This window comes from Meles meles, chromosome 19 (genome assembly GCF_922984935.1).
Source record: "Meles meles chromosome 19, mMelMel3.1 paternal haplotype, whole genome shotgun sequence".
Taxonomy (NCBI): domain Eukaryota; kingdom Metazoa; phylum Chordata; class Mammalia; order Carnivora; family Mustelidae; genus Meles; species Meles meles.
In genome coordinates this window covers 46,941,116-46,968,934 of record NC_060084.1, presented here as the reverse complement: position 1 = coordinate 46,968,934, position 27,819 = coordinate 46,941,116, and the positions used below count along the sequence as shown (strand labels likewise).

At 61.8% G+C, this 27,819-nt stretch overlaps 1 protein-coding gene across 7 annotated transcripts; it reads left to right on the top strand.

The window, feature by feature from the left end:
- The first annotated feature begins 357 nt into the window (after window positions 1–357).
- Window positions 358–27,026, top strand: CIC (capicua transcriptional repressor). Of its 7 annotated transcripts, none has more exons than XM_045987701.1 (21): window positions 358–479; window positions 3,645–6,461; window positions 17,977–18,126; window positions 18,209–18,443; window positions 18,530–18,659; window positions 18,755–18,937; window positions 19,021–19,186; window positions 20,132–20,334; window positions 20,417–20,642; window positions 21,078–21,181; window positions 21,427–22,663; window positions 22,743–22,930; window positions 23,308–23,429; window positions 23,530–23,696; window positions 23,800–24,090; window positions 24,187–24,512; window positions 24,823–25,082; window positions 25,183–25,337; window positions 25,417–25,548; window positions 25,801–25,932; window positions 26,029–27,026. In XM_045987701.1, exons 2-21 carry the CDS (start codon window positions 3,656–3,658, stop codon window positions 26,394–26,396), a joined length of 7,581 nt encoding a protein of 2,526 aa, XP_045843657.1. In that variant the 5' UTR covers window positions 358–479; window positions 3,645–3,655; the 3' UTR covers window positions 26,397–27,026. The 7 variants fall into 7 exon arrangements, 6 of the variants coding, with proteins under 6 accessions (XP_045843657.1, XP_045843658.1, XP_045843659.1 ...); XM_045987702.1 differs by lacking the exon at window positions 358–479 and adding an exon at window positions 1,140–1,265 and having other exon boundaries at window positions 24,190–24,512; XM_045987703.1 differs by lacking the exon at window positions 358–479 and adding an exon at window positions 1,140–1,265 and having other exon boundaries at window positions 25,186–25,337.
- Window positions 27,027–27,819: the final 793 nt, after the last annotated feature.

Below are 27,819 nucleotides of genomic sequence, written 5' to 3'. Positions count from 1 at the left end.
GAAAACTGCATCGCCCTAATTGCCAAAGTCTTGGAAGACAAGGCTTGTCCCCCCGGGTCCCCAAGCCCCGGGCCGCGCGCGTTCACTACTCCACTGCGGCGCGCGCCTCCCCACACGCGCACGTTCTCTCCCCTCCCGGTGGCAACAGGGCTTTCCGCGGGGTCGCGCCGGACTTTCTGAGGCTGTTGATTGGTCATAGTCCCGGCCACCCTACAGCCAATCAAGCGGAGGAAAGGTGACATCACTCGTTCTCCTCCCCTCCCCCCCCCAAACTTCCCTACTCCCGGCTACCGACAGCAACAACCACGTGGGGGAGGGGTAACAGAGTAGAACCCGGTGAGGTCATTGCACCGCCCCGGCCGCCGCTGATTGGCTGCGGGGCTTGCGGGTGGCGGTTGGCTGCTACTCGCACCTCCCCCTCGTGCCGCTACCGCCGCCACTGAGAGGAGCCACTAGCGACGCCAGAGCCGGGAATCCGGGTGAGTCGGGGCCCTGGGTCTAAGATGCTCCCGGTGTGCAGGGAGACTTAGAGGAACTGCCCTGTCCGACTTTTTCTCCTCGCCCGGGTTCTTTGGTGCTACAGCACTCTGTCACATGGGAGTTGTAGTCTGCTTTGTACTATCGACTATGGGCCGGAGACGTAAGAAGACTACCATTCCCAGCAGGAATTGCGACTAGCCGGTCAACAAACGCCCAGGCCACGCCTCCTCAGTCTGCTTATTGGACAGCCTATCCCTTAGCCCTTCCTTCTTGCACTTCATTGGCTACTGTCCCTCACAGAGGCTGGGTTCCGGCCTAGAGTGCCGGGCGACTGGGTACTGTATTCGTCATTCTGCACCAAGACGGCCTGCGATTGGCCAGGGCTGATGCCCATCACTTGTTGTGGGGCAGGGCCCTAGGCAGATCAGGCGGTCGTAGGCTCAGGTTGGTGTCGGTCCCAGAGGGAGGCCGGTCTTGGACTTTGGCCCCGCCCCCTGGCGCTGCCGGGTGGGTGGAATTGGTCATGGCAAATGTCGCTCGTCGTGGAGAGGCGGAGCCGACCAGGCTGCGGATATCTATTGGTCTAGGACGGCGCCGGTCAGCGGGGTTGTGGCCGGTGATTGGCTGGCTGCTCCAGCTGTTGCAGGTCCATTCACCATTTTGTGTGTTGGAGTAAAAAAAAAAAGGGAGAATCGAGAGGGAGAGCCGGAGGGGGGGCGGGGAGGGACCGGACCGGACCGAGCCGGGGCCAAGGCCCCCCGCCCCGAAACCCTGCCGAGCCCGAGGTGAGGGGCGGGGCCAGGGCTGACACGGGCAGGGGGGATTTGGGGTGCTGGGGGCCTAGAGGGGACAGGTGGCAGGGACGGGGAGGGGGTACAGGGGAAAAAAGGTGGGTTGGATGGTGGGAAAGGAGGATAGAGTGGATGAAGTGGTGGGGAGGAAGAGTGACAGAAAAGGGGTGACGGAGAGGGGATGGTGGGCAGAGAACGGGTAACAGGAATGGAGGGGTGACAGGACTAGATCAGGGTGACAGGGAGAGGGAGGGGACAGAGTTGGAGGGGTGACAAGGAGAGGTGATGGAGAGAAAAGGTGACAGGTCCAGAGATGGCTGACAGGAGAGTGACTTGGAGGAAGGGTGACAGAGATAGATGGTGACAAGGATGGGGTGGCTGAGGAGGGGGGCCTAGGGCCTGTGAGGAGAGAGGCAGAGGTAGAGGTGGTGACAGGACGGGAGAGAGAGTGGCAGAGAAGCTGGTGCCAGGAGGGCTGATGGGAGCAGAGGGGATGAGACCCTGAAGAACCAGGGCCTGGGCTGGCCTGGGCTTCAGGAGTTCCTGCTTAGATTCTGAAGGAGGTGAGGGCCCACAGGGCCTTGGGTGGGAGTTATCCAAAGTGGGGTGGACAGGAAGAGAGTAGGCCCAGGGGAAAAAAAAAAAGGCTTGGCTTTTGGGCTGAAGAGGCAGGACCAGGTGGCAGGGTCCAGGGGTGCCAGGCAAGATGATTTTAGGCCCTGGGGGGGTTATGCAAAGGTTTGTGTTTGGGTAGGACTAGGGCCGGATCTTGGTCCCCAGGACGGTGGCCCAGAGGGTCAGTGGGGAGAAGGTGGCAGCAGCTGCCCAACTCCTGGACACTTGGATCCCTGCCCCAGTGTGAGAAGCCCTGGGCCCTACAGCTCTGCCCGTGAGGACCCCAGGATTGGCCCAGAGAAGGAGCAGCCTGGGATTGTAGGGTCCACAGGAGGAGCGGGCCTCGAGTAGGAGAATACAAGATCAGGGGTCCTGGGGGAGCTGGCAGACTGAGTCAGGGGTATCTCTGATTGCATTTGGGTTAGGGCCCTGGGCACCCCCACCCTCCCAGAGGCCCCCTTTTGGCCTCTCAGCTTCTCTTAGTCACTTCAGAGTAAAGTTTTTTCCCTTTTCTTTTCTCAGGGCAGCTTGAAAGGGGGCGGGAAGTAATGACTGTTCAGGAAGTGGGTGAGGTTGGCCTGCTGGGCTTGCCCTGCTTTCTTTGACCTTCTCCCACTTACCCCCACCTGGAGTCAGAGGGCATATTTGGGGGCCCCCTGGCCCCGGCCAGCTCAGCCACCCTGTCAGAGGCAGCCCAGTGGTGGTGGTGCGGGGGGGATGCGTGCAGGCCAGAAGGGGGGCTGGGCTTGCTGGTCTCACGCTGGGTGCTGTGGGGGGAGGGGCAGTCTCCCATCCAGTGGGACAGCGAAACCCTGGGGTGTAGCTCCGTGTCCCACTGTGTGATGACGTGTGTGTGCCTCTGTGTGTGTTTTTGTGCGCGTGCGTGTGCTCATGCACGACCCCGTGGCAGCACTGGGTATAAGCTCTTGCCCCAGACGTGCCCCTGCCTGCTCCCTGCCAGGATCTGGGGAGATGGCCATACCTGGCAGGCCTGGGTGCAGAGAAGAGTGGGCAGCCGTCCCTCAGGACTTTCAGCTGCCCACTCCTTCCCACAATGGCTGGCCATGCCAGGCAGCCCAGAGGGTGGGGGTAGGGGTGGAGAGAGGCTCACATCACAGCCCAGTCACCTCCTTTTCTGTGACTGTGTTCCTGTGCATGTGTGTGTATGTGTATGAGTGTGTGTGCTGTCTGGACAGTGACAGTGCAAGGAAGCGTGTCCTCTGGATCATGTGACAGGCGGCACACTGAAATGGTTAGGAGCACAGACTTCTGAAGCAGCCAGATTGCCTGGGTTCAGACCCTAGCTCTGCCATTTCCTAGCTGGATGAATTTGAACAAGTTGCTTGTGTTCTCAGTTTCCTCAAGTAGGGCTGTTGGTCACACCTGCCTCTTAAGGATATTGTCGGGATGAAATGGGTTAATAAAATCAAGTTCGGCCCACGGCTTGGCACAAAGCGAGTGCTCTACAGGCATGAACCATTACTGCCTTTTTGTGCCCTCTCGGGCAGTTGCACATACCTGCTGTGACCTGTGTAGAGGGAACAGATATATGTCAGTGTCCCCAACGAGCCAGAGTACATAACTCAGGGGACATGGGTGCCAGTCAGGGGCCCCAATGAGTGGGAGACAGCCAAGAGAAAGCCTTCAGGTATCACGGACCTGACTATGGCCTCAGCAAGTGGGAAGTCTTGGGGGACACTGGCTCTGGGAGGTTCCTGAGTTGCTCCCGATGATCCCTGTCTGCCCTCCCACCTGCAGGTGGACAAAAGATGAAGCCAATGAAGAAGGCATGTGTCGGCCTCCCAGGTTCTGGCAGTGGCGGCAAGTCCCCACCGGCCACCCGGGCCAAGGCCCTGAGACGGCGAGGGGCTGGGGAGGGCGAAAAGCCAGAGGAGGAAGATGAAGAGGTACAGCAGCAGCAGCCTCAGCAGCCTCCGGGGCCAGAAGAGGCTGAGGAGGGTGAGGAGGAGGAGTCTGAGCGGGGCCCTGGGGCTGAGGGGCTGACCCCGGATCCGCACCCCGACGACCCGGTGGCCCCAGGCCCTGCTGAGGACCCCAAGGTAGAGGGGGAGGCAAGTCGCTGGGAGCCCTCCCTCAGCCGTAAGACGGCTACGTTCAAGTCTCGAGCGCCCAAGAAGAAGTATGTGGAGGAGCATGGAGCCGGCAGTGGTAGCAGTGGGCCGGCCGGGGCCCCTGAGGAGCGGGCACGAACCCCTGAGGAGGCCGGCGCCCTGGGGGTCCCTCCACGGCCACCCACCTCCACCCGTTCCTCTTCCACCGACACAGCCAGTGAACACTCAGCTGACCTGGAGGATGAGCCCGCCGAAGCCTGTGGGCCAGGCCCCTGGCCCCCAACTGGCGCCAGCGGTGGATACGACCTGCGGCAGCTGAGGTCCCAGCGGGTGCTGGCTCGGCGTGGAGATGGCCTCTTCTTGCCGGCTGTGGTGCGCCAGGTGCGCCGAAGCCAGGACCTGGGGGTGCAGTTCCCTGGGGACCGGGCACTGACGTTCTACGAGGGGGCACCCGGCAGTGGTGTTGATGTGGTTTTGGATGCCACGCCGCCGCCAGGTGCCCTCGCGGTGGGCACAGCCGTCTGTACCTGCGTGGAGCCCGGCGTGGCTGCCTACCGTGAGGGGGTGGTGGTGGAGGTGGCCACCAAGCCTGCCGCCTACAAGGTCCGCCTCAGTCCTGGCCCCAGCTCCCAGCCTGGCCCGCCGGCCGCCGTCGCACAGCCCCCACAGCTGCCACACCGTGAACCTGAGGAGGCCGTGTGGGTGGCCCGCTCCAGCTTGCGCCTGCTGCGGCCTCCCTGGGAGCCTGAGGCCCTGCCAAGGAAGCCCCCCGTGGGCCCTGAAGAGGAGCAGGCTGAGCCGGGGGGCGCCCTGCCCCCCTGCCCTGCTGCCCTGGACCCCAAGCAGCCTGAGGATGCCGAGGTGTCTAAGATCAGCTTTGGTGGCAACCTGGGGAGTTGTGAGGAGGGTGAGGAGAAGCACCCGCCGGCCCTGGGCACCCCGGCCCTGCTCCCGCTGCCCCCACCCCAGCTCCTGTCACCACCACCAAAGTCCCCAGCTTTTGTGGGCCCGGGCCGCCCCGGGGAGCAGCCGTCACCCTGCCAGGAGGGGAGCCAGGGCGGCAGCCGGAGCAGCAGCGTGGCCTCCCTGGAGAAGGGGGCTGCGCCAGCTGCCCGGGCACGCACGCCGCTGACAGCCGCGCAGCAGAAGTACAAGAAGGGCGATGTGGTCTGCACGCCCAACGGAATCCGCAAGAAATTCAATGGCAAGCAGTGGCGCCGGCTATGCTCCCGAGATGGCTGCATGAAGGAGTCGCAGCGGCGGGGCTACTGCTCGCGCCACCTGTCCATGCGAACCAAGGAGATGGAGGGCCTGGCGGACAGCGGCCCAGCTGGGGCTGGGCGGCCGGCAGGCGTGGCGGCGCGGGAAGGCAGCACCGAGTTTGACTGGGGTGACGAAACATCGCGGGACAGCGAGGCCAGCAGCGTGGCAGCCCGGGGGGACTCGCGCCCACGCCTGGTGGCTCCTGCCGACCTGTCCCGCTTTGAGTTTGATGAGTGTGAGGCGGCCGTGATGCTGGTGTCACTGGGCAGCTCTCGCTCTGGCACACCCTCCTTCTCTCCTGTGTCTACGCAGTCGCCCTTCTCACCTGCCCCATCGCCCTCCCCGTCGCCGCTCTTTGGCTTCCGCCCAGCCAACTTCAGCCCCATCAATGCCTCACCAGTCATCCAGCGCACCGCCGTCCGCAGCCGCCACCTGAGCGCCAGCACCCCGAAGGGAGGCGTGCTGACCCCACCAGACCTGGGTCCCCACCCGCCACCACCTGCCCCCAGAGAGCGCCATTCTTCTGGCATCCTACCCACCTTCCAGACCAACCTGACCTTCACCGTGCCCATCAGCCCCGGGCGGAGGAAGACAGAGCTGCTCCCCCATCCAGGGGCTCTGGGGGCCCCTGGCACAGGGGGCGGAGGAGCCACCCCGGACTTCCCCAAGAGTGACAGCCTAGACTCTGGTGTGGACTCGGTGTCCCACACACCTACACCCTCCACGCCGGCTGGCTTCCGGGCTGTGTCGCCTGCCGTGCCCTTCTCCCGTTCCCGCCAGCCCTCGCCGTTGCTGCTGTTGCCCCCGCCTGCTGGCCTGACTTCGGATCCCGGGCCCTCTGTGCGCAGGGTTCCTGCTGTGCAGCGGGACTCCCCCGTCATTGTTCGCAACCCCGATGTGCCGCTGCCCTCCAAATTCCCTGGGGAGGTGAGCACTGCTGGCGAGGCGCGGGCAGCGGGACCTGGGCGGGGCTGCCGAGAGACCCCAGTGCCCCCTGGGGTGGCCAGTGGGAAGCCTGGCCTGCCTCCACCTCTGCCAGCCCCTGTGCCCATCACCGTGCCTCCAGCTGCGCCAACTGCCGTGGCCCAGCCGATGCCCACCTTCGGCCTGGCTTCTTCACCCTTCCAGCCGGTGGCCTTCCACCCCTCACCTGCTGCCCTATTGCCCGTCCTGGTCCCCAGCAGCTACACCAGCCATCCTGCCCCCAAAAAGGAAGTCATCATGGGCCGACCTGGGACAGGTAAGAGATGCCAGTGCAATGGCTGGGTGAGGACTTAATGGGGACGGGGCTACTCGCAAACTGGCTCTCGAGAGGTGAGCTCCCCACTTGGGGAGGGGCTCAAGGGGAGATTAGCCTCTTCTCTGCAGAGATAATTCTGCAGGAACTCACATGCCAGGCAAGGGACTGGACTTGGAAGGCTCAGGGCACTGTTTCTGGAGGCCTCCTGTTGGGAATGCACTCCCAAGGGCTCGAGCAGTCAGCAAACCTTTCCAGAGCTTTTGGGAGCCAGGCCCCCACAGTCTCATGGGGTAACAGAGGAACAGAGTTGATAATCATGATGACAGCTGCCATGTCTGGAGGACTGGTGGGGACATCATCATGATAATAAGCGTTGCCTGTGAGTTATCTTGCCGAACCCTCAGACACACCCTGTACTGTACCCGGCACTGTTTTCAGCCCTTTGGAAATATTCGCTCATTTTGTCTCCACAAGCCTAACAGGTGGTGGAGGTGGGGGGAGTAGGATTAGGCTTATTTAGAGGCAGCTGAGGCCAGGTTATTTCCTTGCCCTGGATCCCACGGTTAGTAAGTCCTGGACGCAGCCTGCAAAGCCAGGCAAGCCGGCTGGCTGGTTCCCGCTGGGCCACAGGGCCAGGTTATAGATGGGAAGATGGAGGTTCCAAGATGCCTTCTGCCTCGGGGTGGCAGGATCAGGACCAGAGTGCTCACCTCATACCTGTGCCCAGGAAATATCACAGGTGCAGTCAGTGCCATGAGCGGAGCTGGGGGTGTGCTAGGCAGGCCTCCAGGTGTGAAATCCAGTCTGGCTGCCCTCAGGAAAGGGCGTGTAAGCCAAGAGTTGAAGGATGAGTTGGAACCAGCAACCGTGTGCTGGAAGAGCCTCCTAGGAGGCCAGAAGGAGCACAGGCGAGCAAAGCCACTGTGGCCAGAGGGCTGAGGCCGGAGGTGGGGAGAGCCAGTGGCTTTAGTTGGGCCTTGTCAGAGCAACCGTCAGGGAGGGTGACCAGTCACCAGCCCCTTCCCTAGCATCTTCCTTTTTTATTTATTTCTTAATCCATTGTTGACTGGAGTGCTCTGGTCATGTGGTAGTTGGTACTGAGGACACAGCCCTGCCCTTACAGGGTACACAGTCCTGGAACAGACAGATCTGTCCCCAGACAGTGAGCAGCCAGAGCGGTCAGAGCTGGGATGGGGGAAGCCCAGGAGGCCATGGGAAGTCAGGAGGGCTTCTTGGAGAAGGGGCCAGGGTGTCTAAAGTGAGATATGCAGCGTGTGCAGAAGCAAGTCTGGCAAGGCCGGCAGGAGGACCATGAGGCAGAGGGAAGAGTTTGGGCAAAGGCCTTGAGGCCAAAATAAGTATTTGAAGGAAGTGGAATCTGCAAAACCAAAGGCGCTAGAGGATGGTGAATGTGGGAATGCACGGCTCTGTCTACGAGAGCAAGGGTCAGATCCCCGAGGGCCCTCAGGAGACTTGGGAACTTTATCTCGGTGGCATTAGGGAGCCAAGATACGCTTTGAGCTGATCATCTGACCACACCTGTACTGTGGAGGGTGAGTTCCAGGGCCTGAGAACAGAGACAAGGAGAGCAGGGAGGAAGGGGGCTGCAGTTGGGATCTGGGTAGGAGCTGGGACTGGGGCAGAGAGGTTGATGCGGCTGGGATCCCAGGCCCTGACCTCATGGAGCTCTAGCACAGACCCAGAGCACAGGGACACAGGCGCCGTGCTTGCCCCTCCGACTTATATGCTGAGGTTCTGAGTTGTCTTTTTTTGCCCTGCCCCCAGCATTTTTTTACATTTGTTAGTGTAGTTGATAGGAGCCCATTTCCACAGAAACGGGCACAGCAGGGATTTCTGTCTTTAGCCAGATGAAGAAAGTGAAGCAGAAGGACTCCATCTAGAACTATCCTCCTCTCCCCCCTCACCCCACATGCCTACAGCCCCCGACATTGCCTTCATAGCATTGTATCACGTGATCCTCACTGCTGGCATTTGGAGGGGGATGGCACTGATGCACGGGACCCGAGGCCCACCAGGGCAGACCCAACAGGGGTACCTGCCACCATTTTCCCGATGAGGAAAAGCGACAGAAGAAGAGTCCTGATTGAGGTCACCTGGCCAGGGAAGGTCAGGACTGGGCCTTGAACCAGGTCTCCCAATCTCCAGATCATAGGACGCTCACTGCCAGAAGCTACAGCGGTCATAATTTCTTGAGCACCACCCATGTGTGCCTGTGCTCGGTACTCGGCTAAGTACCGCCTAAGCGTTTACTCACCGAATCCTCACAACACCCCAGGAGGCCAGCACCATTAGTACTTCCAGGGTTGAGGAAGAAACCACGCCCCAAGAGGTTAAGTGACTTGCCCAAAGTCACCCCGCTAGGAAGAGGGATAGTTAGGATTTGAACCCAGGCTGTCTAGCCCCAGGCCCTTGAGTCCTGCCACTAACAACGATAACAGTAATAGTAACCAGCCTTTCATTAAGCATTTACCACGCGCCCAGCCCCAGGCTATCTCATCGAATCCGCCTGATGCTGTGCAGGAGGGATTACCAGCCCGGTTTGGGGGTGGGGACTGAGGTTCAGGGAAGGGAGGCTGCGGGCTGTCTGGTCGTCAGAACTTGTCCAGGGCCTGTCCTGGCAGTTCTGAGCAGCGCCTCCCTAACAACACCCATGCTCAGGTATCCAGGCTGCCCTCGGGTTCCCAGCCAGTAGGTCCTCTTGTTCTTCCCCCAGAGGCCTCCCCAAGCCCTTGGGAGGCAGGCACCCTGGGACCTTCTGCCTCTGAGGCCCAGGTGGGGCAGACTATGCCCGGTGGCATAATGAGGCCGTGGTCCTGTCCCTTTCTGCCTGCTCATGCCAAGGCCTGACCCTCACCCAGGGCAGCAGGTGTGAGGGGGCGGTCTGGGACAGCTTGCCTGCTCCTGCCCCCTGCCAGGCATTTGCTTCCGCTGGGGGACGTGCCGGGGCAGGCGGCCGGCATTCTCCACATTCTGTGCGTGGCCGGGCCAGCCAGCTGCCATTGCCACCTCCCTCTGACTCTTCCCGCCTGCTCCCCAGGAGAGGAAGCCGCCCCAGGGCCTGCAGCCCCAGCCCAGGAGGCCAGATGTCTCAGCCCCATTCCTGGCACGGCCTCCTTTCCAGCTCCCAGCTTCCGCCTGGCTTCCCTGTACTGACAGACAGTGCCCCCTCTCCTAGGCCTCTGTCTGCCTGCCTTTGAGCCACTGTGTGTCTCTCTCTTTCTCCCTTGGGTCCCTACATCTGTCTGTCTGGGTCTCTATTCCTGGGCTTGAGTCTCTCTCTCTCTGGTCTTCTGTCTGTCTCTCTCTCTGCCTCTCTGTATCTTTTTTGGTTTGTCCTTCCCTAGACATCAGTCCTTTTCTGAGCTTTCTTTCATCCCACCTTTCTTCTGTTTTGGGCCCCTATCTTGGGATCCTGTGTCTCTGGGCCTCCCTCCCCTGACCCTCCTCCCCCTCCTCAGACAGAATGTTGCCCCTCTCCCAGCCCCTCACCTCCACCCTGTGCCCATCAGGCACTCCACGCCTTTGAGTCTGTGGACAGTTGCTAAGCACTAGGTCCCTTACTCCCTTCTTGGGGAGTGGTGGGAGGTTGTACCGGCCTGGGAGCCCCTTCCTTGGCAAATTAAGGGCCCACCACTGTCCCTGAAACGTGGTGAGAGGTGTCAGGAGCCATCTACATCCAAGCACCTGTTCCCAAGACAGGCAGGAAGGCGGGGGATGCATGGGCCAAGCTAGGAGATCCGGCTGTAAGGGAACAACAGGAAAGCAGCTCCTGTGCCCACCCACCTGCTAGAGGGTATGACCCAGATCACCCCGACCACCCACTCAATGCCTTGCAGGAGACACATTTGGTGCCAGCTCCATTTAACGGAGTCCCACATGTAGTAGGACCTCAGACACTATGCTTGGCCAGGTGGGGAAAATAAGGCTCAGAGAGGGGCCTAGGTTCTCCTGACTCCCCAAATCCAGATTCTGCCCAGCAGAGTTTCTGTTTTGTCTCAAACAGGGAACCCCTTTTCTCCGACCAGAAGTCCCTCATCTCTCCCAGGCCCAGGCTGAGCAGCCCTGGGAATGTGGGTGGGTTAAGGCAGACATGGAAGCAGGCAGAGGCAAGGATGAGCAGAAGGAGGTGTAGAGTCTGGGGAAGCCAGAGGACAGAGACAACTCGGTGGCCCAATGCAGGGTGATGAGGGAGGTACAGGTGTACTTCTCAGTGGAAGTGACATTTGAGCTAAAGCTTGGGGAATGAGTGGATTTCAGGAGAGTGAAAGGCGTGTTCCTGGCAGAGGCAGCCTTAGGAACAAAGGCCAGGAAGGGTGAAAGTGCATGACCTCTCTGTGTCTAGTGGAAGCTGGAGCTGACAACTAGAGCCCAGGATTGGCAGAAGGGTGCCAAGGAGCACAGGTCTAGCCAAGCCAGCTTGAATGCCGGTAGGTCGGTGAAGAGGCAAAGTTTAGACCGGAGAGGGAAAAGGTTAGATTTGGATGTCAGAGATCCCTGGAGCCTGTCTTAGAGAGGAAGGAGGCGTAGGCTGGGAAGAAGAGGATGACCTGCCAGGAGAGAAGGAAGGGGCGTTTTTGAGGTAGCGGGAGTCAATCTTAGAGACTTCCCTAAAGAGACCCCAGCACCGGGAGCTGTAAGGGGTCAGACTGCCTCCTGGCGGCGGCGGCGGCGGTAAGCGGCGGGGTCGCCGGCGCGCGCATGCGCGGGGCGGGGAGGGGTGATGCGGCCCGGAGCCCCCGGCGCCCGGGCATTAATGGCTCCATTAGTGGCCGGGAGGGAGGCGCATTAGCGGCGGCGACGGCGTCTGGCTCCCATTACCACCGGCGGCAGCGGCTGCACCACAGGCGGCTGGACCTTAGCCCGCCGCGCCGCCGCCTCCGCCCGCACCCCGTCCCCTGTTCCCGCTCCCCACGGGGGCCTGGGCCAGGGAACCCCTCTCTGTTTCCGCACCAAAGCTGATTGAGGCCAGGCACACCTGGGTTCAAATCCCGACCGTGCCACCTCCTGACTGCAAGATCCTAAACCCCTTTGAACCTTTTTCTTGCGAAGCAGCCGGGGAAACCGGGTGCACCCGGACTTTGCAGATCCGGACCCGTACCCTGAGGGCCGCGCCCGGGTCGGGCGGGCACCGAGGGGCGCGGATTCCCGCGCCCCAGGGGTAGGCCCCGGGCGTCGGGCCTCCCTCTTTCCCATTGGCTGCCTACGCGTCTGCCGATGCTGATTGGCCGAGACCAACCCCCTGCCGTTGCGCCATTAACCCTTAAGCGGCCGCGCCCTCGGGGTGGGTGGGGAGCCCCCCCCCCCCGCAGACAGCTCGGGTGCCAGCTGGCCCGTGCCCCGCCGCGGCCCGCGTGGGTGTCAGGCCGGCCGGGCGCCCGCCCGCCCTCCCAGCACAAAGCGGCTTTGTGGGGCCCGCCGGGGGCTGGCTGGAGGCCAGGCGGCGAGTGGAAAATCTCGTGAGCGCGGGGAGGGGAGGAGAACGCTGGGCGGCGCCCCCTCCTCCGCCCGGGTTGGGGTGCCTCCCTCAGTACGCGCCGACCAGTCCTCCCAAGGCTGGGTGCCTGTACACTCCCATACACCCCCGTCCCTTTCCACCCCCAAACCCACATGCCCCCCTCCGTCCTATCCCAGTCCGTCTCCCAATCCCTGGGGACCCTCCCCCACACCTCTCGCCTGCCTCTTTCCCTCCTAGTCCCCCTGCCTACCCCAGCCCCACTCGCACTGACTCACCCCGGCGCTATTTTTAGGCCCCCATCCCTCCGGAGCGGCACCAGCCCAATCCTGGGCTCGTTCCCCAGGCAACCCTGGCCGTCGCCGACGCCGCCCGGGGTGGGTGGGTGGGTGGGTGTGTATGTGGAGAGCGGGTGAGGGGAGCTGGGGACACCGGGGTGGTGAGCCAAGGCGGGGACCCAGGCCTGTAGAGCAGGGTGGGGAGCCGCGGGGGACAGGGGCGCGGTGCCTCTGGGGCTCAATAAATGGGCCCGTGGGTTCAGAGTGTGTTTGCTTGTCCCTCAGTCTGTCAGCATCCCTGGCTGTAAGCCCCAGGCCTCTGGGCAGGCCTCAGCCTGTGCCACCCTGGGTGGCAGTTGGTGTCTCTGTCTGGGCTCCCTGTCCCTGGGCTAGGGGGCGGGGTAGTGCTGCGGGGGGGTGTTTGGCGCCAAACCTTTTGTGGAATTGGTGGTGGGTGGTGTAGGGGGTACCTGCCTTGAGTGAAGGATGGTGTTGCACCTCCTCTCAGATGGGGCTGGGGCCCTGGTTTGGGAAACCCCTCAGCCTTTCCCAATTAGGGAGGCCCCAATTAGGGTTGAGGATGGCTGGAGAGATGGAGCTGTCTGGGGTTAGGACCTGCTCCCTCTTCTCCACTTCTAATCACCCCCACCCAGGGTTCCTCCACTCTGAACAATGGAAGCTAAGTATAGGGCTGGCCCAGTGCCCAGGGCAGGGGGGCCCTTCCCGCCCGGATTCCGGCCCCTCCCTGCCAGGCTGGGTCCCCACTTGGCTGTACCCTACCCTGTAAGGGGCCTCTTCCCATCCCTCCTATGTGGGCACTGTGTCTTCTACCAGATGTGCAACCCTCCCAGATGTGTGGGGCCCTCTTTCCCTGCTATGCCAGGCCTTGCTCTTTTTCTCACCCTACAGAAGTGGGGGAACTGGGGACAATGTTTCTCCGAGCTCTGTCCTGGGCTGCATTGCAGTAGGGAAGGGGTTAATTTTCAGTAGGTGACTCACCGGTGGGGAGAGGAGGGGGCAGCGGTGGGGAGATAGCGGGCCACATTGATTTCAGCCTTGATTTCTGCCTCACATTGCAGTCCCTGGGGCAGTGAGGTAATGGAGGGTCTGAGTCTGGGGCTGCATAGGGAGGAGGGGGCAGTCACCTAATAGTCTCTCCCGTGGCCCCCTCCAGGCTCACAGCCAAGTGTCTGGCCCTGCAGTCTCTGGAGGTCAGAGGGCTATGGACCTTCCCTTCCCCTCTGGGCCCAGATTACTGGTTTCTGTACCCTTTCCATGCCTTCGGCTCTGTCAGTGGACGGAACAGGCTGGGAAAGGGATTTGTTTGTGCTTGTCGCTGACTCCACCTGTGTAGGAGCCCACTCTTTGTCCATCGGAGCTTGTGCAACTTTTAAAAGCTGCCCGGGTGTGACCCCAGGCCTCTGCCTCTACTGGATGTGACCCCAGGGCCCATCTTGGGTGATCCAGAGCCTCTGCCTCTCTCCCTGGTGGACCCCAGACTCTTGCATATGTCTCTGTGGGTACTCTCTAGCCTTTCTGTAGTTCTCTCTGTATCCTTGTCTGACCATATTCCCGGAGGTCTGGGAGTGTCTGCCTGGGTCCACCCCGAGGTTAAATTTTCAGTAGTGGAAAGAGCAGCTGAGTTGGAGCACTGGGCTGTTAGGCTCTGGAGGGATGATCTTGCAAAATTTATTCAGTTCCTCTGAGCCTCATTTTCTCATCTGAACAATGGGCATAATAAAGTGTACCTCCCTAGTGGCTGTGAGGATTCAACGAGCAGTATAATACATTCAAGCTCCCAGCACACTGAAGCCCCAGTGTTCATTTCCTTTCTTCCTCCTGGCCCCTTTCTGGAAGGGGTGTTTCCCAGCCTAGAGTGGTAGGGCCAGCCCACGGTGGTGCTCTGTACCCCCATCCCCCTGCTGCCTCCCACTGCCTTACTGTGAGGTAGAGGGTCCCAGGTGGCTGCTAAGTGTCAGGCCAGTGAGTGACCATGGTGCTCTGTATCCCTGGGGGGCCAGGGTACTGAAGTAGTGCTTACTGGACTAAGTTTAGGTACCATGTGGGGGGTCAGTACAATGGCATCTGTGAGAGTTAGCCTGTACTGGGGATGGGAGTTGCCAGGAAGGCCACATGAGGGTGTGTGAAGATGGAAGAGTGTGTGTGGTTGTGTGGGAGGGATGTGGGGTGTGTGTGTGTGTGTGTGATGGACAAGCAGCGCTTGTGATGAGATGTGTGAGATAATGCTGCCTGTTTGATATGTTGTTTGTATGATGATTCATGTGGGCTGGCAATGAGAATATGCGTTGGTGAAGCATGTATGACAAGGCGTGTATGAAATGGGTAATGTGGAGGATGGGTGAGAACGAGTGTATGATGATGGGTGGGGAGTGATGGACCAGGAGTGTGGGAGGTCGTACAGACATGTGAGCAGGTGTTCGAGGTATGTGACTTCGTGTGTGACAGTGTGAGTGTAAGGCCAAGGGTACATGTTACCGTGGGGTGTGTATGAAATAATGGGTGTGGCAGGAAAACTCTGTCTATGAAAGGGTGTGTGTGTGTGTGTGTGTGTGGTGGGGGAAGAGTCTGCTAGTGTTGAGTTGGTAAGGGCTCCCGGTGGCTCGCGTAGCCCTACCGCGCAGTTCTTCTGCCCTGCGGAGCCGTGCGCGCTCAGGCGGGCGTGAGGGAGGCGGGCCAAGCCGCGCGTGAGCGTGTTCTTCGCGTGGACTGGACACACGTAGCACCACACACAACCCCGGGGCCTCCGCAGCGCGGTGCCGTGAACCGCCCCCCTGGCTCGCTGCCTTTACTGCAGTGCGCCCTCCCTGCCACCCTCCTCCCGCGGTCCCGCCCCGGGCCGGCTTGGGGCCAACCGGAGCCCGCCCCGCCCTTTCCTTATTTGCATATGACTGACGTTCCCCCGGGGCGGCCAATGGGGGCGGGCGCGGCGGGGCCTGACCCGCGCGCGGCGGCGGCAGCCAATGGGCTCACGCGCGGGGGGCCGGGCTTGCGCGGAAGGCCGCGGGGGAAGCGGGGAAGGGGCGGGGGGAGGTGCGGCGGGGGGAGGGGAGCGCGTAGTAGTGGCGGGGCGGGGAGGCGGCGGTGGCTCTGCGCGGGGCTCGCTCGGAGCGCACGGACGCACGCACGCTGGTCCGTCTGGCCGCTCGGAGCCGAAGGTCGACCCGGCGCTGAGCCGCGGGCCCGGAGCCCGGAAAGGCGGGGCGGCAGCACCGGCAGCCGGGGCGCGCGGGGCCAGAGCCGTTACCCGCCGGAGCTGCGAGGGAGGGAGGGAGCGAGCCAGCGAGAGGAGAAGGGAGGGGGCCACCCCCGCGCACGCGCGCCGCGCCCCGCCCCGCCTGCCCCGCCCGCCGGGCACCTAGCGGGAGGAGGGAGAGGGAGGGGGCGGCGCCGATGGCCCCTGTGCCGCGCGCCCCGTGACGGCCCCCGCGCGCGCCGGGGGGCGGGGCGGGGCCGGCGCGCTCTGACCTCCCCCGCCCCCCGGGCGGCGGGAGGCAGGCGGCGCTGTGCGCAGGCGCGCCCGGCAGAGACCCCCCCCCCGAGTGGGGCGGCCGGAGGGGGGCGGCGGGGGGGGCATGCGGCGACGGCCTCCAGCTCCCCCCGGGCCCGAGTGGCGACGGCCGAGGAGCTGGCTGCGGGCGGAGTGGCGGCGGCCGCTGAGGAGGCGCGAGCCCCGGCCGGGCCCCCCCGTGCCGGACCATGTACTCAGCCCACAGGCCCCTGGTGCCCGCGTCCGGCGCGGCCTCCCGTGGCCTCGGCATGTTCGGTCAGTAGAGCCTGGGCCTTGGGACTGCAGGGGTCAGGGTGTCGGGGTGCTAAGTGCGGCGTAATGGTGATAGGGCTATAGTACGAGAGTGATAGAGGCGGAGTACAGGGGTGACGGGAAAGTTACAGAGCTCAGCTGGGCCAAGCGGTTAGTGACGGCAGGTGGGAGTGTAGCGGGAGTGATGGGCGTGAGGCGAGGGGAATAGCTGGGGACAGCTGTGGTGTTTGGGTAATGGGGTGGCATGGTCCGTTGTCATTGGAGGTGAGGGGTGCAGAGTAACTGGCTTGGGAGCGTGGTTCAGGATAAGGGCTGCATGAGACCTGCTGGTCTTAGGTGTGGAAGAGAGGGGGAAGGGAATGTGATGGAGTAGTGGGGCTAAGAACAGGATTTGAGAAGTGAGTGAGGCACTGCTTGTTTAGAGCAGAGTGATGGGCTGGAGTGTGTGTGGTGTGCTTTGCAGAGGCAGAAGGAGGGACCCAAGAACCTGGAGCATAGTGCACTGAAGAGGACTTGAGGGGCAGGACTAAAGGACTCTTCCCCCATTGTCTGCTGGTCCCCTTCTTCCCCACCCAACAGATGAGGAGGCCCAATGAGAAAGATCTTGGTGAAGAGAGGGACAGGTCGAGGTCCTTGGGTTTGGAGGGCCGAGCAAGCTTTTGTGGTCCCCAGTGCCCCAGGGATTGGGGACAGGGTTCTTAGAGTGTCTTGAGACCCCCTCCGGTGTTGGCTTCCTTATCCCTCTTCTGTTGACTTGACGTCTACTTTTTCTTTTGTCAGCCCCTTGCAGAATGAGGTCTCGAGGCTAGAGTTTTCTATAGAGCTCTCTTAGTCCAGGCTTTTGAAGGCATAGAGGGGTCATCCCAGGTCAGATTGATCTGGATCAGGGGGAGGCCTGGAATGATGGAGACCAAGGCTAGGGCGTTTCCCTTCTCTCTTCATCGTCTTCCCTCGCAGGGGCCTCTTCAGCTGGTTCCACTTCCCCCCAGGGAGCCAGCAGTGAGAGGGCAGCCCACTCCTAACCTAGGCCTGCTCCAGGAGTCCTGCCAGGGATGGGTCCCAGTCCAGGGCTTAACCCTGCTACCACCCAGCTCCTGGGGAAGAAGGTGGGACCCCTGGACCTGGCCTTCTGGGAGGGAAGTGGTTTCCTGTGAATATTCTCAAGAAAACACCTGGCACTTTTGTCTTCCTTGGGCACAGACTTGTAACAGTTCTCTTGTCTACCTCATTGTCTCTGCCTTTTCTTCCAAGGGGTTTACCACACCCTCCCCTTTTTGGGCAAAGAGGCTGGACGCTGCACCCAGGATAAGCTCGGAGCTTGAGAGGGAGGGGGCTTGGGAGACCTCTTTGTGGGCAGTAGCTTCTGTTAAGGGCCGGGAGAGACCCTGGAGCCCCCTGTGCCCAGCCCTGGAAAAGCAGGTCTGGCTCCTTGGGGTTTGTGGTATGGGGAGGGAGGCAAGGAGAAAGATTTAAGACCCCACACCTTGTGGGTAATGGAGAGGGAAGAGAAGGGGAACCCAAGCATGGTCTCCTCAAGAGACAGAAAGGGAGTAGGAGGTGAAGCTGAGGGGCTGTGTCAGTTAGGGTGCTGGGGATGTGGCATGACTGGGGAGAGTTCCTAGTCCTGCTCAGGTTTTGGGGCCTTGGGAGTATGAGATGGCAGTTGAACATGGCCTGGTTTGTGACAGGAGCCAGTCATTCCTCTGGCGTGGTCCCTGGTGGCAGGCTGGTGGAGGTGGGGGAGGGAATGGGGCGTGAGGCCTGTTTCCCTTCCCAGCTTCTGTTTTCTTTCGTATAAACCTCGGAATTTTACAGGGAGGAGTGTTTTCTGAGTGATGTTGCACGCATGAGCCCACGAGGCTCTGGGATAGTGGAAGGGGGTGTGAAGGAGGCGTGGAGCCACCTCATCCAGGGTGGAAAAGAGCTTGAGTTGGGGTTCACGGCCAAGGTCTGCTGCACAGCTTAGCTGGCTTCTTCCCACAGTGTGGACAAATGTGGAACCTCGCTCTGTTGCCGTGTTCCCCTGGCACTCCTTAGTCCCTTTTCTGGCCCCCAGCCAGCCCGACCCCTCTGTGCAGCCAAGTGAGGCCCAGCAACCTGCCAGCCACCCAGTGGCCTCCACCCAGAGCAAAGGTGAGGAGTGGGGGGCCGCAGAACACATGGGGATAGCATCCAGGGAGCCCAAGAGCCCTCTGACCTGCCTCTCTGCCCCCAGAACCTGCTGAGTCGGCGGCTGTCGCTCATGAGCAGCCACCAGGTGGGACAGGGAATGCTGATCCTGGGCGGCCCCCTGGAGCCACCTGCCCTGAGAGCCCAGGGCCCGGACCCCCCCACACTTTGGGGGTGGTGGAACCTGGAAAGGGTCCCCCTCCCACCACTGAGGAGGAGACCCCTGGCCCTCCAGGAGAGCCCCGGCTGGACAGTGAGACGGAGAGTGACCATGATGATGCGTGAGTGCCACAAGGCTTAGGAAGTGGGGGCGGGGGGTTGGTGACCAGAGATGGGGCCCTCACTGTCCCTGCCACTCCCGCCACAGCTTCCTCTCCATCATGTCTCCCGAGATCCAGTTGCCCCTGCCACCCGGGAAACGCCGGACCCAGTCCCTCAGTGCCCTGCCAAAGGAACGAGACTCCTCTTCGGAGAAGGATGGACGCAGCCCCAACAAGGTGCCTCATCTCTATACCTGTCCCCAGCTTGCCCTCCAGCTGCCCAAGCCTATTCCGTGGTTCTAACATCCCACTTGGGCCTCTGTGTGCTGCAGCGGGAGAAGGACCATATCCGGCGGCCCATGAATGCCTTCATGATCTTCAGCAAGCGGCACCGGGCCCTGGTCCACCAGCGTCACCCCAACCAGGACAACCGGACCGTCAGCAAGATTCTGGGCGAGTGGTGGTACGCCCTGGGGCCCAAGGAGAAGCAGAAGTACCATGACCTGGCCTTCCAGGTAATGCCTCTTCCTCTTGGCTCCTCCCCAGCTTCCTCTGGTGGGTTAAGTGAGTGGAGGGTCCCTCCTCTCTCTCCCGCCAGGTGAAAGAAGCCCACTTTAAGGCTCATCCAGACTGGAAGTGGTGCAACAAGGATCGGAAGAAGTCCAGCTCAGAGGCCAAGCCCGCGAGCCTGGGGCTAGCAGGAGGACATAAGGAGACTCGGGAGCGGAGCATGTCGGAGACGGGGACTGCCGCTGCCCCTGGAGGTTGGTCAGATCCTTGGTTGACTTGCCCTGCCCCCTCCCTCCCTGAGAGGTGCCAGTTACCCCCTTGTTTGCTCAGCCCCTGCTCCAGAACCCTGTGTGCTGTCATTTCATTTGAAGACCCTTACCCATAAGGGAACTGGCAGTTTTCTCATATAAAAGAGCCAGGGAGGTCCAGACAGAGTTTCCAGGTAGTCATTTCATTATCACTTGTCATTTACTGAGCATTTACTACATGCCGGGCACCAAGGGGAGTATAAGGTCTATTTCTGAAAGTCATACCCCCATTTCCAGATGAGAAGATGGACTGAGGGCGCCTGGGGGGCCCAGTTAAACGGCTGCCTTCAGCTCAGGTCATGATCCCAGGGTCCTGGGATTGAGCCCCACATCAGGGTCCCTCCTCAGTGGGGAGCCTGCATCTCCCCCCTCTGTGCCTGCCGCTCATCCTGCTTGTGTTGTCTCTGACAGATAAAGTCTTAAAAAAAAAAGAAAGTGAGACTTAGGCAGAGTCACTCGTTGGAATTTATAGAAGACTAGTAAATGGTAGAGCCAAAGCTTAAACTCCAGTTTGGTTGGTTTCCAGAACCATAGTTGGAAGCCCCTCGTTGGCTGCTTTTGCTGACAGAGTGTCTCGCTTGCATAGCACTGTTCTGAGGCACGTTTTTGGAGTGACCTGTGGGTTCGGGCCTGCAGTTCTCTGAAGGTGGGGTTGCTTCCTCTCTGAGATATGGGGATGGAGACTCAGGTCCATGGTTATTAGCAAGCGAGCACCACACTGCCTTCAGAGAAGGCCTGCTTCCCGAGCAGCAATCCATTAGAAAATGCCAGGCTGGTGGCTGCCAGGTAGCCCAGGATTTTCAAACTTCCTTTTGCCCAGGACCTAGAGATATCTGTGGACAGCTAAAAGACTTCTTGACTCTGTGACACCTCTCTTCTTATATTGTGCAGTGTCTTCGGAGCTTCTCTCTGTCGCAGCCCAGACACTCCTGAGCTCGGATACCAAGGCTCCAGGGAGTGGTTCCTGTGGGACAGAGCGTCTGCACACAGTGGGGGGACCTGGCTCAGCCCGGCCCCGAGCCTTCTCCCACAGTGGGGTCCACAGCCTGGATGGTGGGGAAGTAGATAGCCAGGCACTACAGGAACTGACTCAGGTCCGGGGGCAGGGGAGCTGGGCAGGGAGGGCTGCCCCCAGGTGACGGCCCCCACTGAACTCTCCTGGTGCCCGCCCCGCAGATGGTGTCCGGCCCCGCATCCTATTCTGGTCCAAAGCCTTCCACCCAGTATGGGGCTCCAGGCCCCTTCTCTGCCTCTGGTGAGGGAGGCACCCTGGCGGCTGGCGGGCGACCCCCGCTGCTGCCCACCCGGGCCTCCCGTTCCCAGCGTGCAGCCAGTGAGGACATGACCAGTGACGAGGAACGCATGGTCATCTGTGAGGAGGAGGGAGACGATGATGTCATTGGTGAGCAGTTGCAGGGCCTAGAATCCTGCCCAGAGAACAGCAGGCTAAGGTTTGGGGGGGCGGGCAAAGAGTTGATCTAGGTCTCAGGCTCTTCTTCTTTCTTGTCTTGCATGTTTGTTTATGACTGCAGGCATGTTCAGCTCAGGCCCTACTGAGTAAGCCCAGCCCTGCCCATGGGAAGCTCCTGGCCAGGCAGGAAACCAGGAGGACAGGGGCGTGGATGATCAGGCCATGGGGCACAGTGTTAGGTGGTGGTACCTGCATGCTCTTAGGCTCCCCCGGTGGGCAGGTGGGCACACCCTAGGCGGAGGAACAGCGTTCTTGGACAATAGTTACTGCTGGCAAAAGGGGTTGAGGCCAGGGCCTGGGCTCCCTGCTGTCCCTCCTGGACAGTCTTACACCCAGCCCTTCTGCCAATACTCTTCGCTCCCTCAGCTGATGACGGCTTCGGCGCCACTGACATTGACCTCAAGTGCAAGGAACGGGTGACTGACAGTGAGAGCGGAGACAGCTCCGGGGAGGACCCAGAGGGCAGCAAGGTGAGATCTGGGGAATTGGCGCTGTCTCGTCATGGTCCCAGGAAGGGGAGATGTGTGCTCTTGTGTGCATTACTACAGAGAGATTAAGACCCAAAGAGGGCAGGTTCCTCACCCCATGGTGAATTGGGTCACAGACTGGGTGAACTGAGGCCTTCAGCTGGCCTCGCCCCTAGGCAGGAGAGGGATGGTCAGGTTGTGGGTGTCCGGGCTCCCTTGATGTGGTCGTGTCCCCTCTTTCTACCTAGGGTTTTGGCCGGAAGGTGTTCTCGCCTGTGATTCGTTCCTCCTTTACCCACTGCCGCCCACCGTTGGACTCTGAGCCCCCAGGGCCCCCGGATCCATCACCTCCAGCCTTTGGCAAAGGCTACGGGCCCACCCCATCGTCGTCCTCGTCCTCACCTGCCTCCTCCTCAGCCTCAGCCGCCACCTCCTTCCCACTGGGCTCAGGGACCTTCAAGGCCCAGGAGTCAGGTCAGGGCAGCACGGCAGGCCCACTACGACCCCCACCTCCTGGGGCTGGGGGCCCAGGGACACCTTCCAAGGCCACCCGGTTCCTCCCATCGGATCCTGCCGCTTTCCGGCGCAAGAGACCTGAAAGTGTGGGAGGCCTGGAGCCACCAGGCCCCTCGGTCATTGCAGCACCTCCTGGTGGGGGAGGAAGTGTCCTGCAGACGCTGGTCCTGCCCCCAAATAAGGAGGAACGGGAAGGCAGCGGAACCCGCATGCCCTCAGCCCCAGCCCCGTCACTGGCCTATGGGGCCCCAACAGCCCCCCTGTCCCGCCCAGCTGCTACCATGGTCACCAATGTGGTGCGGCCTGTCAGTAGCACTCCTGTGCCCATCGCCTCTAAGCCCTTCCCCACCTCTGGCCGGGCTGAGACATCTCCAAATGACACCGCGGGTGCCAGGACTGAGCCGGTCACGGGGTCCCGGGCGCCAGGGAGCTCCCCGCTGGGTGTAAGCTTAGTGTATTCGGACAAGAAGTCGGCAGCAGCCTCCTCGCCGGCCCCGCATCTGGTGGCTGGGCCCCTCCTCGGTACCGTGGGAAAGGCCCCTGCCACAGTCACCAACCTGCTGGTGGGCACACCGGGTTATGGGGCCCCAGCGCCCCCTGCTGTTCAGTTCATAGCCCAGGGGGCCCCTGGCAGTGGAGCCACCACAGGCTCTGGAGCAGGCGCTGGGAGTGGCCCCAATGGGCCAGTGCCCCTGGGCATCTTGCAGCCGGGCGCCTTGGGCAAGGCTGGGGGAATCACCCAGGTGCAGTACATCCTGCCCACGCTGCCCCAGCAGCTTCAGGTGGCGCCTGCCCCGGCACCAGCCCCTGGGACCAAGGCAGCAGCTCCTGGCGGCCCCGCACCAACCACCAGCATCCGTTTCACCCTCCCCCCGGGCACCTCCACCAACGGCAAAGTTCTGGCGGCTACGGCTCCCACCCCTGGCATCCCCATCCTGCAGTCCGTACCCTCTGCCCCGCCCCCCAAAGGTGAGGCTTGGGCTGAGTGGGGAAGGAGAGGGGCCCCAGGCCTGTGTAGCTCTCTGGCAACTTCTCTCTCCCTTTGCAGCCCAGTCGGTGTCTCCTGTACAGGCTCCGCCCCCGGGTGGCTCAGCCCAGCTGCTGCCCGGGAAGGTACTGGTGCCCCTGGCGGCCCCTAGCATGTCCGTGCGGGGTGGAGGGGCTGGCCAGCCACTGCCCCTGGTGAGCCCGCCTTTCTCAGTACCTGTGCAGAACGGGGCGCAGCCACCCAGCAAGGTAAGGGCATCCTGGCTCCTCCTGTTCCTGTCCCCTCCCCTCCTGGGTGTTGGTTTCTGTGCCATGGTGTCTGTGTCTTTCCTTTGATCTCTCGTGCTTTTTTCCCTTTTCATACGTCTTTCTTGAACTGTCTCTAGGACTGTGAGTGTGTCTTTCTGTGTACTTCGATGTCTCTGTGCATCTTAATGCTCTCAGTGTCTGTACCTTATTCCTTTGTGTTTCACATGCCTTGCTGTTTTCTTTGTTCCTTTCTGTCTTAATTCTAAAGTTTGTGTTCCCTGTCTTTGCTGAGACCCACCTTTCTAGGTCTGGGTCATCCCCCCACCCCATTCCCAAGTCCCCAGCTCACCCCAGCCTGTGGGTGCCCTTGCCCACAGATCATTCAGCTGACTCCGGTGCCCGTGAGCACGCCCAGCGGCCTGGTGCCACCCCTCAGCCCAGCCACACTCTCCGGACCCACTTCCCAGCCTCAGAAGGTCCTGCTGCCCTCCTCTACCAGGTAATGGCAGCTGAGCCCTCACCTGGAAGCCAGGCCAGAGAAGGGTCTGGCGGGGGTGGGCAGCTCACCTCACTCCTCCCCCTTCCTCTCCTTGCGGCAGAATCACCTACGTGCAGTCGGCGGGTGGGCACGCCTTGCCCCTGGGCACCAGCCCTACGTCCAGCCAGGCTGGAACAGTCACCTCGTATGGGCCCACGAGCTCGGTAGCCCTAGGCTTCACCTCGCTGGGGCCCAGCGGACCCGCCTTTGTGCAGCCCCTGCTTTCAGGTGAGGGGCAGTGTGGCAGGCAGAGCTGGGGACCCAGGGTGGTGCGGAGGTGGCCCAGGCCCTAACTGGGGTCCCTGCCTCTCCTGTGTCTCCGTCCCTGCAGGCCAAGCTCCGTTGCTGGCTCCTGGCCAGGTGGGCGTGTCGCCAGTGCCCAGCCCCCAGCTGCCGCCAGTCTGCACAGCCCCTGGAGGTCCTGTCATCACTGCATTTTATCCTGGCAGCCCTGCACCCACCTCCTCAGCACCCCTAGCCCAGCCATCCCAGGCTCCCCCAGGTCTGGTCTACACTGTGGCCACTAGCACCACCCCACCTGCTGCCACCATCCTGCCGAAGGGCCCACCAGCCCCTGCCACTGCCACCCCGGCCCCTACCAGCCCTTTCCCTAATGCTGCAGGTGGGTGTTGGGCCAGCCCAGGGTGGGGTGAGTTGGGGGACCCAGGAGAAGGGCTCCAGATAGGCCTGGCTCAGCAAATCCTTTTCTTCCCACCAGCAGGCTCCATGACCTACAGCTTAGTGGCCCCCAAGGCCCAGCGGCCCACCCCCAAGGCCCCCCAGAAAGTGAAGGCGGCCATTGCCAGCATTCCTGTGGGCTCCTTTGAGGCAGGTGCCCCTGGGCGGTCAGGCCCTGCAGCTCGGCAGCCCTTGGAGCCTGGCCCAGCCCGGGAGCCCCCTCCCCCTGAGTCTGAGCTTGAGGGGCAGCCTACGACACCGGCCCCTCCACCACCCCCAGAGACCTGGGCTCCCATGGCCCGGAGTAGCCCCCCGCCTCCCCCGCCTGCTGAGGAGCGGACAAGCAGCAAGTGCCCTGAGACTGTGGTGAGCGCTCAGCAGGCCCTGGGGGCTCCTGTTGCTGCCTGGCTCTGCGTGTCCGTCCATCATCTGCTTTTCTGCTCCATTTCTGTTCCCTGCACACCTGTCTGACCCATGTTCTTGTTTCCCCCCGGGGGGTGGGGGTGGGGGGTGTGGTGGAGCTGGGCCTCTTCTGTTCCTTCTGCTTGTCTGTATGACTGGGTCTTCTCCAAGACTACGTCTGGGTCAGTCAGCATCCCACCTCTTTGTTGTTCTAGGTTTTGCACCACTGAGTCTGAACCCAGTATTCTCCATCTCTTTGCTCTCCCCACCCCAGGCCAGCAAATTCCCCAGCTCTTCGTCTTCAGACTGGCGAGTCCCTGGGCTGGGTCTGGAGAGCCGTGGGGAGCCTCCCACCCCTCCCAGCCCAGCGCCAGCTCCGGCCTCAGCCCCCGGCGGCAGCGGCAGCAGCAGCAGTGAGGGCAGCAGTGGGAGGGCAGCCGGGGACACCCCTGAGCGCAAGGAGGCTGCTGGTACCGGCAAGAAGGTGAAGGTGCGGCCCCCGCCCCTGAAGAAGACCTTTGACTCTGTGGACAAGTGAGCATGGGCTGGGGTCTGTGGCAGCGTGTTCGGGGCTGGCAGGAGAGGGGGGCAGCTGCAGCCTGGGATGGCAGAGGTGACCCTGCTGGCTCTCCAGCAGGGTCTTGTCAGAGGTGGATTTCGAAGAGCGCTTTGCTGAGCTGCCTGAGTTCCGGCCTGAGGAGGTGCTGCCTTCGCCTACCCTGCAGTCTCTGGCCACCTCGCCCCGGGCCATCCTGGGCTCCTACCGCAAGAAGAGGAAGAACTCCACCGGTAGGCGAGTGCGGGCCACCAGGGGAAGGCGGGGGACAGATGGGGGCCACCTCCGCTGAGCCTGCTTCTGTTGGACCAGACCTGGACTCGGCCCCGGAGGACCCCACCTCGCCCAAGCGCAAGATGAGGAGACGCTCCAGCTGCAGCTCAGAGCCCAACACCCCCAAGAGTGCCAAGTGCGAGGGGGACATCTTCACCTTTGACCGTACAGGTGCTGGCCCTGAGGCAGGGGGTCTTGGAGATGGGGTTACAGAGGAGAGGTGGGGTGGGTGTCGCTGAGAGGAAGGATGGCGGGTCAAAGATGGATTGGAGGGGTTCTGGAGTCTGGTAGGGTCCAGAGGCAGGTGCCCTCTCTGAACTCTGCTGTGGAATAGAATTTGGTGAAGGCTGGGTAGACACTTTAGGCGGGGGCAGGGGCCGGCTGCCGCAGTCCCCAAGACCCTGCCGCCTGCTCCACTCCCAGGTACGGAAGCGGAGGATGTGCTCGGGGAGCTGGAATACGAGAAGGTGCCATACTCTTCCCTGAGGCGTACCCTGGACCAGCGCCGGGCCCTGGTCATGCAGCTCTTCCAGGACCATGGCTTCTTCCCATCAGGTGAGCGTGGCTCTGTGTCTTGGCGGGCACTTGCAGAGGTCCTGCCTGCTCCTCTCACCCTGGCCTCCCCACCCCCCACTGTCCTTCTGTCCCCAGCCCAGGCCACGGCAGCTTTCCAGGCCCGCTACGCAGACATCTTCCCCTCCAAGGTGTGTCTGCAGTTGAAGATCCGTGAGGTGCGCCAGAAGATCATGCAGGCGGCCACTCCCACGGAGCAGCCCCCTGGAGCTGAGGCCCCCCTTCCTGGTCCGCCCCCCACTGGCACTGCTGCTGCCCCTGTCCCCACTCCCAGCCCTGCTGGGGGCCCTGACCCCACCTCACCTGGCTCGGACTCTGGCACAGCTCCAGCTGCCCCACCACTGCCTCCGCCTCCGGAGCCGGGTCCCGGACAGCCTGGCTGGGAGGGCCCCCCCCAGCCATCTCCCCCGCCCCCTGGCCCCTCCACAGCTGCCACAGGCAGGTGAGGGCTCCGAGAAGACCCCAGGACCCACAGTACGCCCCTCAGGACATGGACAGTATGTAGGTGGCAGGAATCGGGGGAGGGGGGCAGGATGGTTCCCTCCTCCCCAATAAAGCCATTTCGTCCTTTTTAGTTTTGGGCGGAATGAGGCCTGCTCCTCTTGTCTATCCCCTACCCCCACAGCTTTCTCCCTGTGATGGGAGGCAGCTGAGGGGAAGCAGGGGCACAGTCTCCCTCCACCGAGCCCCTGTATATAACCTGGAGTGTGTTACCTTCAGACCTTTTCACTTGTACTTTATGCAAAATGGCTCATGTGAGGGCTACAAGCTGGTGGGTAGTGTGGGCCTTGGGCCACAGGGAGGTGCCTGTGGAGTAGGGGGAGTTCATGCACCCCTTTTTTCCCCAGAGGGGCTGGACTCAGGTTAGTTTGGGGTGGGGGCTCCTGCACTTTGCCACAGGCATGGGGAGGGTTCTCTCCCCACCCCCTCTGCCCTCCCAACTTGGGTTGTACTTTCTAAGAAGGTGATTCCCCCTACCCTTGTCCCCATCCCCAGAACAAAACATGTTGATCATGTGCAATATTTCTTACTGTGCCGAGAAGCCGAAATGACCGAAATTAAAGCTGTTTAACACACCTGTGTGCTGCCCACTCTACAGGGAGAAGGGTGTGGGTTTTGCTGGTTCTGCCTCCAGATGGGCGAGAAGCTATACACTAGCTGTCGGCTCCCCCCCTCAACATACCCCTCACTGCAGGGAGCAATGCCAGGTTGCACCCTGTGGGCCGAGGACCCCGGCTTATGGTGGACTGAGCAGCCTCTCCGGCCCTGGTGCTTGGGGGTCACTGTGGCTACTCTGCGTCTTACGCAGACATCCGACAGGAGGGGGTTTGGAGAAGGTGTGAGATGAGGCTCTACAAGATGGGCAGTTCACCCTGGAAGCCACAGCTGGACCTGAGAAGTCTGAGCCTCTTGGTGCAGGGCAGGGTACAGTGCTGTTCTCGGTGCCTCTTGCTGCCCCCCCATGGCCCGAGCCAGCACTGCAGCCAGGCAACAGGAGCCTCTCCAGGGCTACAACCCTCAGGGCCAGCCTGTGGACTGTGCCTCCATGGTGAGATGAATACCCATGCCCTGTGTGGAGGGAGGGCTACCTGCGATGGGGGGGGTGGGGGGGTGGGTCAGGAAGCTTCTGCAGGAAGTAGCATCTAAACTAAGACCAGAACACCAGAAGTTCCAGCCTGGGGGAGATCTGCTGTAAAGAGGGGAGGACAGCTTTGGCTGGGCTTTGACTGCTGGGTCACTATGTTTCCAGGATTCTTACTTAACCTTGACTGTACAGAGTAGAGTCGGCAAACTGACTTCACCCAGTGTGTTACTGATGGGTGGGGCCTGCGTGCAGCCTTACTGGTAGTAGAAACCTGCCAGACTCCA